The sequence below is a fragment of the Muscardinus avellanarius genome (assembly GCF_963383645.1).
Source record: "Muscardinus avellanarius genome assembly, chromosome: 4".
Classification (NCBI taxonomy): Eukaryota; Metazoa; Chordata; class Mammalia; order Rodentia; family Gliridae; genus Muscardinus; species Muscardinus avellanarius.
Window position 1 is genome coordinate 49,329,022 of NC_137789.1, and position 15,157 is coordinate 49,344,178.

The following is a 15,157-nucleotide window of genomic DNA, read 5'->3' on the forward strand; positions in this document are numbered from 1 at the left end:
GGAGGGGAGGCGGGTTGGTGAGAGGAGAGGCGGGGAGTGAGGAATGGGAGGCCGGCGGAGGCGTGGCCGGCGCGGGGCGGCCGGGATAAATGCTGAGAACTGGGTGCGGGGTGCGGGAGAACTCGGAGGACGCCGAGCCGAGCAGCACCGCGGACAGCGCCCGCTCGCCCGCGCCCCGTCTTCTCCGCAGCCCCGACGCGCACCTGAGGTCCTCGCTCGCCCCTCTCTCGCACCGACACACCTGCACGCACACACTCACACACGCCCCTCTGTACCATGGCAGAATCCTACCTGCAGTGCTCCCTCATCACAGCCTCACAGTTTTTCGAGATCTGGCTCCATTTCGACGCTGACGGTGATTATCTTTCTCTTTAATCGTTATTTTTTATTTTACCCGTCTTAAGACCCTCTTCCCAATTCTCCTCCCCACTCTTTATCCCCCTCCCCGAGCCTCCTGATCCTATTATCCTTCTTTTCTCTTCTTACTTCTTCCCCCACTCTGCTGAATCTTGTCTCCCGGACCCACTGTGGATCCCTCCACCTGAAAGTTTACATTGCTGGTGTGTAACGCTCAAACCTTCAACTTTTATCTTCCTAGGATCAGTAATGGTAGGAGAGAAAGACAGAGGCACAGAAAGAAAGAAAATAAGAAAGAAAGAAAGAAAGAAAGAAAGAAAGAAAGAAAGAAAGAAAGAAAGAAAGAGAGAGAGAGAGAAAGGATTGGGGGACACTGCCCCCTCCCCAAAGTTTTCTATGGCTGCGTTCAGCATCCCAACCATCCTTTATCCTCAACGTAGCTAAACTTTGACGCTCGGGGGAGAGCTGCCTCCGACTGTACCCTTTGCTAAGAGAATCACTGCGGAGGCAAGTCAGCCTCTTAGGTGGCCAGAAAGATAGACTCGTGGAAAGAGAACTGAGAAGAAACGGGATGAGGCATATGACACCCGGGTGCCTCTTTGTCTCCGCAGGAAGTGGTTACCTGGAGGGAAAGGAGCTGCAGAACCTGATCCAGGAGCTCCAGCAGGCGCGGAAGAAGGCTGGATTGGTAGGTGCCAGTTTGCAGAAAGAGGATAGAGATCTTCACCGCTACACATAAGCATGCTTGTGTTGTCATAAATCAATAAAAGGATCCAGGTGTTTCCCTGGGAAGGTAAACGTTTATTAACTGAGAAAAGCACCTTTCCAATTGCACAGAGAGAGAGAGAAAAAAAAAGTATAATGGGGAGGGAGAGAGGACAGGAAAAGAGCAAAGGGGAGAGGAAAATATCTTCTAAATTGAAACTTGCCGTCGAGTGGAGCTTTTAAAACATATATTCTTTACTTGTACTTAACTCCAGTGTGATTTTAAAAGAAAAGTGTGGATACGTGAGACCCATTAGACACCTCTACTATTGAGTTCGGTTAGGTAAATTTTAACTTCTCTCTTACTGCTGTGAGAAGGGGGTAGAAATACATTTCTGCCCCTTGGTGGTCAGGAAACAGATCTGCAGATTATGAGTCCATCATTCTACTGCCAATAATCGTTGTAATGTTGGGGAAATGAGAAAGCATTCTGTCTTAACCCTCTTCACTGGGGAAAGTTGGCTAACTTTTAATAACAATTTAGCTAGAAAAGGTCTTCATTTCTGATGAAGGGGATTAACCCAAAAGTTAGAGAAGTAAAAAGTAAAACAACTTTAAAAACTTAATAGATAGTAAAAAAAAAAAATCTGATGTGAAGCAATTAATGATATATTGGAAATAAGCCATGTTTGAAGTATAAGCCATTAGTTAATTAAATAAATGGCAATTCTTATGAATTATAAATTACTTCCCTTGGGTATAATTCACCTGTTAAGAAAAGATGTTGTGAACATAAAAATAGAATATACCTAACTTTTAAACATATGAGAAGGCTGTAGAGAGGAAAATAAGTTAAGAATTTACCAGTCTATTGTGGTTTATGTAATACTGTCTTTCAGAAGGCAGTGTTTAGGTTGTAGTTATATATTAATGGTCTTTAACCTTCAGAGTGTGATTACAAATAAGTTTTACATTACAAATTATATACATGGTGTGTATATATGTATTGCATGTATATGCATAGAATCTTAGTAAACTATATATATGTACATATACACTACTCAGTATTAGAGGTGGTGATCTGGTAAATAGAATATGCTAATATATTTTGTTCTATCTAGATTGAAAATTGTATAGTATGCAACTGTATAAGCATATTTAAAAGAATCTTACAAGGCTCTTAATTTGTTATAATCCATTACAGGACTATCAATGGCTAAAATTATTGACCAAATTGATTTTAAACCAAATCATACTCTTGGAATTGTTGTATTCAGATTTCATTTAATATAAATCTAAAAAAATAGAATAAAATCAAGTAAAAATTATCTTACATACTCTCTACCCTTGGACAACATTATCATAAAATCTCTTTGATCTTTAACCAATGAAACAAAAGGAATTCTCTTCCTCATTTAAAAATATGTATTTAAAATATCTGGCTGGAACAGTCTTACTTTCCATAAAATTTAGAATTAAAATCTCGGGAGATGTTACCAGCAGCAAAATGATTTTATTTTAATTTTTCCAGAATTTATATTTACATTGATATTTATTTATATCCTAGAAATTCAAATATTCACATATGTGAGAATACTTGATTTTATTCTATTAGAGGAGGGGGGAATGAGGAGGGAGATGGAGAAAAGCCCACCAAGTGCCATGTGTATGTATGTCACCATTAGTACGAACTGCATTAGGATGTGAACTATAATGCACCAATAAAAGTATTTAAAAATAATAAATAAATTCATTAACAAAGGTGAATAATAAATTTAAATATTCATGAGCTTTATGCATTTTTCAATTTTTTCTTTTCTTCCTACCATTTTAACATTTGTACCTCTCTGTAAACAATGTATTCATATTGGAGTTTTACAGAGGCTAGAGCTTATTTGTTTTTTTCTACCATGTAAGCTCCAATTTTGAAATGTATAGATTCATTTATTAGGCTATATTTTAAAGATACTAAACGTGACACAGGTATAGGATTATATCAAATTACTTAATACCTTACTTCCCCAGTATTTTCTGGGTTATATGGATAGGCTTTGGATACTTAAAAAATCTCACTTAATATTTGGATTGAGAGGTTCATATAGTAGATTCACATTTCACTATATTACCGCTCCCACTACAATAATCCTTTTACATATTTCTTCTTTTTTAAAAAAAAAACCATAAAGGTTGACCTTCTAAACCAGACTTCTTTCCATTTATTTCCATTGTATAACAGATCTCATTGCATTTAATGAGACAATTGGTTTGGCTTATCCTGTTAGTAATATGAAATTTCAAAAATTTCACTAACTGTATATGATATCAATGAAATATGACAACACAACTTATTTCTGAAACGACTACCTTTTTACACTAAACATAATGTTTCATCTTTAAATTTGCTCCCATTTTTATAAGTTTTCTATGATTATATGTTTGAGGTTTAAAAAATATATTTTGAAATAATGATTACCCAGAAATTTCACAAATTAAATATCAAGTCTGCTAGCTAAACTATAGGCATTATATATACAGTTTTAAGATTTAAGAATGAGTGTTTGGGGTTTTGTTGACTTTATACTTTTTATGTGTAAAACATAAAGGGAATGATATTCCCACTGCTGCCATGGGTTGGACATTTTCATTGTCTTATCATTATTCCTGATACAAAATTTATCAAATGCTAATTGTAATTTATCCCGAATAGAAAATTTCTTTTAAAACTACAATAAAATTAAATTGCTTTAATATTCTTTATTAATTTAGTTTAACTAAAGATATTTACAGTGATTTTTAAAGGATTTTGTAAACACAAGTAGTAATATTTAGTTTCAACATAGCCTTTAAATCACATCAATCTATCTAACTCTAGAGCCAACATATGTGGTAGGGAACCAATGTGTTGTTAGTTATGATGAAAAAGTTAAAGTTAGTTAGACCTTAATTTGCTTTCCCAAGGATATAGAATAGGATATTAGTAAAGGCTGACCTATGTTAAGTAGGCTTCAGTTAATTCAACAGGGCTATTTTAAATGGGCTTTGTTTGAGGCCCAAAAGTAAAAATTAAACTTCCTGAATAATAACTCTATGTTCAGATCACAGTTTATAGTTAATAACTCTCCAAACTGTCAATATGGAAAGAGATTATAAAACTCATAGAACATATTGGCATAAAAATAAGCCAAATGAGAAGAAGGCATTCACTTCATTATTCTTAAGCATGTTTTATTGTACTATAAATCATGGGAAAGAGAATATTATCTTGGGAAAAGTAGAAACAAGGCAATAATATAAAATGACTCCTAGCCGGGCATGGTGGCACCCCAGCATTTGGATGGCTGAGACTGGAGAATCGCAGTTTGCAGACAGCCTCAGCTATTTGGTGAGGCCCTTCGCAACTTAGTGAGACCCTATTTCAAAAAATAAAAAGACTAAAAAATAGGGCTGGGGTGTAGCTCAGAAGTACAATGCCCCTGGGTTCCATCCCCAGTAACACACACACACACACACACACACACACACACACACACACACACTCACACACACACACGACTCCTTAAATTATTGTTGGAGGCAAAGACCATACGTCCATCATCTTCAATCTAAAATAAGGTCATCAATATTGTCGGTCTCTTTTTTCCCCCAATATTTGTTTTTCTTTTAATTCATTTAACCAATGGATGTCAGTTCCATGAAGAGAAGTTCCTTGCTTGCTAACATTCCTACTTTTTTTCTTCTAACCCAAACCACATATTACTACCTTTCATGGATAAAACATATTAGAAGAAGGAAAATGTTATAAAACAACTCAACAATATAGAACAAGCTTTAATGAAGGAAGTAATGTTTAACAGTTTGTTGTATTTAAATCCACTGAAGATTATAAATTGAATACTTCTAACTAAATTGTCGAAGGATAGCATAGCACTGATGACAAACCAGCAACTGATTCCAAGATAATTATAATAATAAATTTTTCACGTGAAACTAATAAATCCTGTGTATTGATTATATCTAATTTTCATGGCAATAGTTTGTTGCTGTGCATAATCCTAAATGATTCCAATTTGTGGTTTGTGTAGTAATTTATTAACACTATCATAAACATAATTGGCCTTTTATTACAAAGTTCTTACCTATTTTTATGTGATTTTAGGAATTATCACCCGAGATGAAAACCTTTGTGGATCAATATGGGCAAAGAGATGATGGAAAGATAGGAATTGTAGAGGTAAGAAACATATGTGTTTTTTTCTGACTTAATAAATGAAGTTTATTTTGAAAATATATCCGAGTTCAATATGGTATGGAAAGACTCATCAGAGAGGTCCATTTTACCTGAGTGATATGTTGTCTTCTGTTCAGAAATACAAAACATATATATATATATATATATATATATATAAAGAGAGACACTAAGAGTTTGCCTAATCCAGAAGCTAAGTTTTAGTATATTACAAAGCTGAGACTGTAAAAAAATGAAATGTTTAGCCTCTGATTATGGAACTCTTTGCTGGCACCTGTGCAGGCAGAGGAGCCAGCCCTCCGCAGCTGGATGAGGCCCATCACCTGACACTGCCCACCCTCACTTCAATAAAAGATTCAAGTACCTGATTCCTTGGTACTTATTATCACTGAGCATGTAGACTTTTCTGTTGGTATTCAAATAAAATATTTTTAGTCTTTATGATGTTACCATAGGAAAAAGCTGTGTCTTGGTCTCTAAAAGTCCATTTTTAGATTCACAGATGACCTGAGCAAAGCCACAATAACTTAATGAAAATGAGTAAATATTTCATGATGTGTTATAGGCACACAATACTCTTAAGTCTCTAAAAGTTAAAACTGTGGGCATCAAATCCTATCTTTCCTACTAAAGACAACGTATTTTGTCTGTGAATCAAGGAAGCAAAATTTTTATTATACAGCCATTCTGCATGCACAGATTGATGGATGAGCTACTTTTCCCTTATTCTACTTTCCCAAGGGGTGGTGACATCAAAGCTTCTGTCTTTGTCTCTGTCCTATTACAGAAATTGGGAAGAAAGTTTTAGCTGGAAAAATAATAAGGTCACATTTTAAAATATTCCAAATCACAGATATAATTATGATTTTTACATAGTGCTTAGATTGTTAAGTGTTCTGACTCTCAGCAATATTTAGTTATCACTCACCTTTGATTCAGAGAACTAACCTGGTTTTCAAATAATTGATCTTATTAGGACACTTGCGATGCTGGTGTGAAATAAACTTATTTTTAAACAGTTACTACAAATAGAGTTAAGGAAGGACATACTATTATTATCTTTATAATTAAAAATTTCCCTGGAGTATACACTTTCTCTTCTGCCTATGTGTAACTCATTACTATATAAATAGATAAAAGTAATGAGACTTACAGATTGACATAGATGCCAACTAATCAAGATATGAAATCAAGAATAGTAAAATAACTTTAAAATGGCTTTAAATGACATGAGATAAATCTAATTATTCAAAACTAGTTTGGAAAATCTGATATCGGTGAAATTCTAGATCTAGATTGGCTCAATTGGATCCAATCTAGATTCTAGTAGAGAAAATGTTGTCATCTCATATTTAACATATTTCGCCTTGTAGGACTCCAGTGCTCCCAGGTATTTACTCTATTTCATTTTTTTTTCAGTGATGCTACATTGTATAGTAAACAGCATAGATCTTACTCATGTGGATTTTACACTTTTAAAAGGAAAAAGAAATTGTTGACCATGATTTGAATCTAGCTTTTACTATGTATGATATAGTCTGATCATGTATGGCTTATTATTTGAGTTGTAATGTAAATGGGAAACAAGATGCATTGTCATGGAGATTTGATGAAAGTCATGTCTCCAAGAGTCTGAAGTAAGAAACTCTTCCAGGGAACAAAAGGTTTTCTGTGTGAGCAAAGACAGAGAAGTATGAGTAGTACCAGAAGAGGGTGAAGAAGGTAATGAAATCTGAAATGAAGAACTGAGGAACTTTTATAGGAATAAGAATAAGAAAAATAAGTCCTATTTCTAAAACATTACAAAATTTATAGTGTTTTCAAATAAGATATCTTATGTAATACTCATAACATCTGAATTAAGTCTAAATATGAAATGAGGATCCATTTTATAGCTGGATAACTTAGTTTCAATAGAATTTTCCCAAGGCCAAAGAAAAAAGTAAGAAATAAACATGAAACCATCAGGACAGTCATGTTCCCCTAACCTACTCTGCCTAATTTTTAAATAATAGATAGTCTGCACATTTTCTGCATTAAAAGGAAAGCTTTCACGCTTCAGCTGGTTGCTTACTTACAGCAAATCTTAATGGGTTAAATAGGAATGTACAAAGTACAGTTGTTCCTTGAATCACAACAGGATTACATCTTGATAAACCCATCAGAAGGTAAAAATCACATAAGTAAAAAATACACTATACACCTAACCTACCGAATATCATAACTTAGCAACACACCACACGGCAGAGTACAGTCGTAGACTCAAGACTGCATCACTAACTGGGAGCTCTGGCTTGCGGCTGCTGCTTGACACCACCAGAGAAAAATCCTACTGTATATTACTCACACAGTAAGAGATGAAAATTTTAAGTCCAAAGCACAGTTTCTACCAAATGCATACTTCTTTTGCATTCATCAAAAAATTATAAATTGAACCATCTTAAGTTGGAGACCATCTACATGGAAGTCATTTGGACAAAGATCTTGAAACAAGATTTTGGCAGAATTCTTCAGATCAAGTTAAGCAGAAAGAGTTTGAAGGACAAAAGTGAGACATATAAAAATTAATCAGAAAGTTTAGTGGTCTGGGATATGGTCCTTTTTGCTAAATGGGACTGTGAGAAAAAGAGTCAAAATTCTTCAGTCTAAAAACAAAGAAACTGAAACCTAAAAAGGTTAAATAATATGCCTCACTGGCGAGGTCTCACTGGGAGAGAATGACAAAACCTATTTACAGACCTAGAGCCAACTCTAAGTCCAGAACTCTTTTTCTTCTGCCTGAGTTGTCAGCCAAAGACATAGAAGGGACATCGATGAGGGGTAGGGGAAGGCAGGGTGGAAATTCCTGGGACAGAAGAGAATTCAAGAATGGGAGAGCAGAGGAGATTATCACAGTAGTTCCTATGCATGTTGATTCAGTCTAGCGTGGCTAGGTAGGATTAAAGAGCAGAGAGGGTATGAAAAAAATCTTTGGAAAAAAAGAAGTTACCAGCAACATGTAGAAAATGGGGAAAATCAGAGAATGTATGAGCTTGCAATGTGGATTCTGGCTTCATTAAACAAAGTTCATCCTTTTTACATCCAACTTCACATATGATATTACTTGCTGAGAAATTCTGCATATAATATAGAACATGAATATACAAATCCTGGCCAATTTTAGAGAAATGTCAAACCTCGTGGTTTTCTTAAAATTTGTAATAACCTTGTTCCTCACATAAAAAGCATACCATAACTTTGGGATTCAAATGGAAAAGAGGTTGAATTTGCTTATATGCATGCCCACTTAATAATTCTACTCATGGCTTCATCAAAATCTAATTCAAATAAACTAATATCCATGTAGCGGTCTGCTTTCCTAAGGCAGCCAGTCAAATTGGTTTATTAGACTGCAAAATATAATAGTTAATTTCTGACCTGATAAAAGTTGAACTGACACTTTTCAGCAACATGCATTTACTACCTAGAAACATACAAAAATGAGAGTAATGTAGCCGGGCATGGTGGCACACGCTTGTAATCCCAGGATTCGGGAGGCTGAGACCGGAGGATCGAGTTTCGCAGACAGCCTCAGCTACTTAGTGAGGCCCTCTGCAACTCAGTGAGACCTGGCTTCAAAATAAAGAATAAAAAAAAAAAAAAAAAAAATAGGGCAGGGGCTGTAGCTCAGAGGTCAAATGCCCCTGGGTTCCATCCCCAGACCCGGAAATAAAATGAGAGAGTAATGTAAATATATGATTTCTTCTGTACTTGATAATTTCATGTCTTTGGATTCAAAACTTAATGCAAATATAGTTTGATAATAACACAATTGCATATACAAATTCAAAACAGAAACATTACAATTTTGAAATAATTTAACAAATTCCATTATAATAAAAATGCATTTCTAAATTTATGCACACTAATAGCTTTCTTTCAAAGAAGTTTAAGGTAATTAAATAGAGAGACTAAATGATTTTTGCAGTGAATGGAATTTGCTTCTCTAAGGCTCACTATATATGCTGAATATCAAATCTATAAGCTTTTCCCTTAATCCCTGAGGCAACATGTAGGAAGCTACCATCCTCTCCAGTCTTAGTGTTCTTATCTGTCCAGGTCAGTGCATCCACTGAAAAAATAGATCTAAAAGCTATTTTAATTCTAAAAGTGTAACAACCCTCCCAGGAAAACAGGCACTTCTCCAGCCACTTCCTCTTTTCTTCCACTGTGGGATTTAAGCATTTAATTGTTCATGGCAGACTATATACTCACCTTAGAATTTGGGGACTTGACTAAAGTGAAGTCCAACTTTAAATTTTATTCTGGATATATCTTAAAAATTATTTATTAGAAAAAACTGATTTGACTGAAGATTCTAGTAGAGGATGCTAAAGGTAGGGGACAACGATCTCAAAAATCAAGTCAGACTGACTTCAAATCTGGCTCAAGCTACAAATTGAGTGAACACAGATTATTTGCCCTTTCTGAAAATCTATGTTCTCAGTTCTAAACAGAAATAACAGTGGTTTAACATCATAAGGTTGCTATGACCATTAACATCCAATGTGAAAATACATGTCAAACAAAGAGAATATCTCTGGCCCACTTAAACTAAATAAAAGTATTCACTATTATTATTAAGTGGAAAATAACTTATTAGAAAATCTACACTATTCCCCTGAATGCCAAGACTTCCCTCCCCCAGACTTCTTATATAATTTGTCTAAATCAAATTTTAAATTCAAATAGCCTTAATTGCTTTAAAAGATTATTTGTACTCCAAAATTTCTTGGCCTCATTTCTCATTGGCTAGGGAAAAAGTTTTTCTGGTTCTCACTTTTTTAATAAAAGTGAACGCTTGACTAATATGTGCTCAAGAAGATGAATATACACCACGATCATCCAGGTTGTGAATTGTGCTTTCTGTGCGGTTGGTCTTCATGTGTGTTCTTCTCATGCCTAGTACTTAGTTTGGTCATTGTACCTATCTCTTGCTCTGAAATTGACAGGGGAGATACATTGTTTGAAATCATCTGTCGTCCTGTAAGATTCTTACTAGAGATGACTGTAAATGTCCAGCAACTAGCACAGTGACCTAGTATTTAGTAGCTAGACAAGCCATAGCAAGAGATTTCCATCAACTCACGAACACAAGGCAAGCCGAGCTTGGCTCACGCTTGTCATCCCAGCATTCGGGAGGCTGAGACCTGAGGATCACGGTTCGCAGACAGCCTCAGCTACTTAGTGAAGCCCTCTGCAACTCAGTGAGACCCGGTTTCAAATAAAAGGAATAAAAAAAAATAGGGCAGGGGAGTGTAGCTCTCGGAGGGAGGTTGGATGCCCCCAGACCCGCAAAAAAAAAAAAAAAAAAAAAAAAAACACAAGGCAATTAAGGGCTTCATGTTATCCTAGGAAAAGAAGAGAGCTAAAATAACTCCTGTTAAGGTTGAATTCCCTGGCAAGCAGAGCTGAGCAGAAGATGGCATCCAGAGGGTTATTAGCTTTGAAATCACATTCTGTGGGCAGGGAGTCATGAGAACTAGACCAGGCCAGGCAAAGGGAGATGCTGGGCTCTGGAACAGTTTTATTGGAGACTTTAGCTGACCCCACAGTGAGCTCTGAATCTGGGGTTCCCCCCCAGAGATTTCCCAAGTTTTGAAGGAGAGGGTCTGACTTTATGTTCCCACATGGATTTGTCATTGGAAGAAGTCTCCTGGGAGACACAGCTCTTTTCATCCCAGGCAATTTCTCAAAGGTCCTAATGGCTGAGGCCACAGCAATACCTGCAGAACCTGAAGGGAGCTCTGTCTGGTGTCACATAGTGTCCGGTCCAACCCCAATAATAAGGTATTTCAATTATCTCCAATGAAACTTTATTTCCACTTATTTACAGCCTATGCAAACTCTAGACAAAGTCAATTGCCTTCATGCATTGCATCAATAAATGCTTACTGAGATTAGTTGCAGTGGCTGGGCCAAAACAATAAGTGAAACAGACTTTATCCTCAAGAAGTCAGGCAAGTAGAAAGAAAGTTTTGATTCCCCGTTTTCAGTGGCAAGCAACCAATTTTCCTACGTGAAAATCTAAGGAATTCTGATTGCGACCACAGGTATCTGCTTTTTATTCAACCTTTGCGTATTTTCTACTCTCTTCGGTAACCTATAAAAAAAGTTTTGAGAGTCCCTTAAAGGTCAGGCAGGTATCCCACTGACAAAGAAATCACCAACAGTCTTCAAACAGGCAGCGCTAAGTACTTCTATGGACCGTAATGACTTGGGAAATTTAAGAATTAAAAAGTCCTACTTAACACAGTCTAAAGAAGCCCATTGGCATGTTTTAGGCATGACCTCAATAATACAGAAGCTGGAAAATTACCACAACCAGCTCTGAAGAATGAACAAACAACAAAGGACCATCATGTTGTGAAATATGCCTCTGAAAGGATTTCTTCATGTTGACTATAACCATACCCTATCTTTACATATGCATTGCTTTTTTTATTGGCTGGCTTATCTTAGAATAGTATTTGACGTGTTTTTTAAGACTTATTCTAAGGTTTGTAAAATAGGATAGTTCTGTGTTGAGTATAATATTTACAGTTCAATGAAATTAAAACAGAATGAGTATGTTGAATATAGATACAATCTGTAGTTCCCACTACTTAAAGTAAGACCAAAACAGCATGGGAAAAGAAATATACATTTACACTAGACATGAGATCCTATTTACTTTTGAGATTATAGAGAATTCTGAACTTCAGGTGAGTTACATGAACTTTAGCTTATAAAATAAAAATTATTAAGTTTCCACTAGCAACCCACTTTTAGATGAAGAGGAAAGAGGGCTTTAGATGGAAAATGATATCTAGTCTTCAATGGGTGGAAGCACAGTTAATCATACCCAGACTATCTTGTCACATGTAAAAATCAGCCAACAAATGAATTATGTAAATTTCAAGAGTGAAAAAGCAATCAACCCATTTCATTACTGTCCTCTAGAAACATATCGCCTGCTTAGTTTACTAATAAACATCAAATTAAAGTGATTGTTTCAAAGTCTGCCAAACACCAGATCAAATCATCCAAGTTTTATAGGTCTTAACATCTTCAACTCAAAATGTGGGGCTTTAAACTAGGTACATTCGCACACACATGCAATCCCAGTATACAAGACAGGAGGATTGTAGGTTCAAAGTCAGTCTAAGCAACTTAGAAATACCCTGTTTCAAAATAAAAAATAAAAAAGGCAGCCGGGCGTGGTGGTGCACACCTGTAATCCCCACACTTGGGAGGTGGAGACAGGAGGATCGCGCTCATTTGAAGCCAGCCTTGCTGGCTTACGAGACCCTGTTTCCAAATAAAAATATAAAATAGGTCTGGGAGTGTAGCCCGGAGGTAGAAGGGCTTCTAGGAACCCCACTACCACCAAAAAGAATTAAAAATAAATAAATAAAACTTTTAAAAAGGCTAGGGGTGTAGCTCAGAGGTAGAATGCCCCTGGTTTCAATTTCCAGTACCAAAAACAAAAAAAGGGGAAGGGCTTCGAATTAAACTACATTATTTCTGAGGTGTAGAATTTTATTATTTAAAAATACAGAGAAATTCAAAGACATCACAGGTCACAGAAGAGTCCTGAGTTTAGCAGGAGAGGCAGATCCTCACGTGCACCCCCTATATGCCCCCCCACACTGCAATGTTATAAGGTATTTATGAACTCAAAGCTTATTAGATTGTTTAAATTACTGTCAAATCCTCAAGCCCTATTCTCACCTTTCAGATATGTTTTCATCTACGCACCCTAGTGACCTTTCCTTCAAAATAAGACATTTTTCTAATTGGGTTATACTAACCATGCTAATAAGATATTTGGTCCTTTTCCTTAGTCTCTTCCTCATATATAAAATCTATAAACTGAACAGTTTTGAGATACTACTTCAAAGTTGTAAAGAATGAGATTATTTATTTATTTGTTTATTTATTTATTTATTTTGTGGGTAGAAGGATAGAATCCAGGGGCATTCAACCTCCGAGCTATACCCTCTGCCTGCCCTAATTTTCATTCTTTATTTTGAAACAGGGTCTCACTAAGTTGCAGAGGGCCTCACTAAATAGCTGAGGCTGTCCGCGAACTGCGATCCTCCAGTCTCAGCCTCCCAAATGTTAATGCTAACCTAGTCTACAGATTCTTGGTCTAAACGGCAGGAATAAGAGTCTATGTGTGTGCTTCAGGGAATTCATCAATTTCTAGAAATTAGATGAAATATTTTATGTATAGGTTCACCCTTTAATGGCAATGATGCCGTAATTCCGGCAGAAGGTGCTTTGAACCCAATACTTTTAAGAGACATTAACGTATCCTTCAACTCCTCATTTTAGTGATGAGGGTACTGAGGTCCAGAAATGGCTGAGGGAGTTGCTGGGGACCACAGCTCATTAGGAGCTGAGACTGAAATAGAATTCACATCTGCAGTGGGGCCATCAATCCAGCTCCCTCCCTCTCTGCACACAATAGATGGATTATATTAGTCTTAAAATGGGATCCAGAGCCCTCTTTTCCTCCTCCACTCCCCAAAAGAGGAAGAAGTATTGAGGTTATGAAATGAGATATAAGGGGAAATGTTATTATACAGCCAGACAGTGAAGATCAAAAATTAACCTGAGGCCTGGATTCAAGCAGTGGATGTCCTTTTAGCAAAAAAAAAAAAAAAAAAAAGATTTGAGACCCGACTTTTCCTATTACTGTTCAATGACCCACTGCTGATTGTGACTTGTCTTCTCATCTCTTTTTCTACTGCTTTACAATCAACTTTGGCTTATCTTTTCTTGCATCTCATAGTAGGCTTCTTCCTTTAACTCGGAAACATGTTTTTCTTAGTTCTTCCTTTTGTTTCTCACAGTTTCTTTCCCATCAAATTTATGGCCCTGTTTGTGCCATTCTGTGCACTCTAAGAGTGACGCTTGGTCTGTGGCACAGAATACAATGAAGGGTCCCAGCTGTCCTGAAGAATCAGCAAATCTGCACATATGTGGTATGTGTAGCCAATGACAAGTGGCCCCCTCACAGGAGCACGGGAGCACTGGAAAATACCACAGCACTTTGGAGGAACATAGATGCAGAAAGGGAGAATCAATTATCGTTTTCTTTTCTCTTACTTTCTAGGCAATAAAACTTCTCTTAGAGAACATATTGTAGCGAAACTAAGAAGCAGGTGATGATAGCAGACTTGTTTTCAAGCTCCTTACCACCATCTCTTTCCCTCTCTCTCTATCTCTTCCAGTTGGCTCATGTATTACCCACAGAAGAGAATTTCCTGCTGCTCTTCAGATGCCAGCAGCTGAAGTCTTGTGAGGAATTCATGAAGGTAGAAGAAAGCTGTCACTTTAAGAAAACTGCTGCAAGCAGAATTGTTGCCTTTCTTTATTTTAATTTGGTCTTTCTTATTCAAAATTATTTACAGACATGGAGAAAATATGATACTGATCATAGCGGCTTCATAGAAACAGAGGAGCTTAAGGTAAGCAAAAAAAAAAAAAAAAAAAAACTTGTGCTAAGATTTTTCCCTTTCAAATGCAATTATAAAATAAACTGTCTGTGAAGGACTTCATAGCTTTAAAAAAAAAAAACTCCCACAAAAGGAACCAATGCTGAGCAATGGCACATTTTCACCCACTCTTCAACATCATTAATGAAATGCCAGATCAAAAAAAGAGACTTCAAGTGTTCCTTGAAATTCTGTTCGCAAAGCAAGAAATTAGCATTTTCTGTGGTGTACATAAATTGTTATATAACACAGACAGATGATAGGTAGATAGGAGAGAGAGAGAGAGAGAGAGAGAGAGAGAGAGAGAGAGAGAGAGAGAACTACA

At 36.4% G+C, this 15,157-nt stretch overlaps 1 protein-coding gene across 2 annotated transcripts in view; it reads left to right on the top strand.

The window, feature by feature from the left end:
- Positions 1 to 276: 276 nt before the first annotated feature.
- The window catches only part of CALB1 (calbindin 1), a gene marked incomplete at both ends in the record, with an annotated part of 23,311 nt that continues 8,430 nt past the window's right edge, over positions 277 to 15,157 (top strand). Inside the window, 5 exons of one of the 2 annotated variants that reach the window (XM_080695003.1) lie at positions 277 to 355; positions 969 to 1,045; positions 5,219 to 5,293; positions 14,569 to 14,652; positions 14,749 to 14,805. In XM_080695003.1, coding sequence (XP_080551129.1) covers positions 277 to 355; positions 969 to 1,045; positions 5,219 to 5,293; positions 14,569 to 14,652; positions 14,749 to 14,805 — 372 coding nt within the window. The remainder of the gene's footprint in view (positions 356 to 968; positions 1,046 to 5,218; positions 5,294 to 14,568; positions 14,653 to 14,748; positions 14,806 to 15,157) is intronic. The other variant, XM_080695004.1, reaches the window with a different exon arrangement.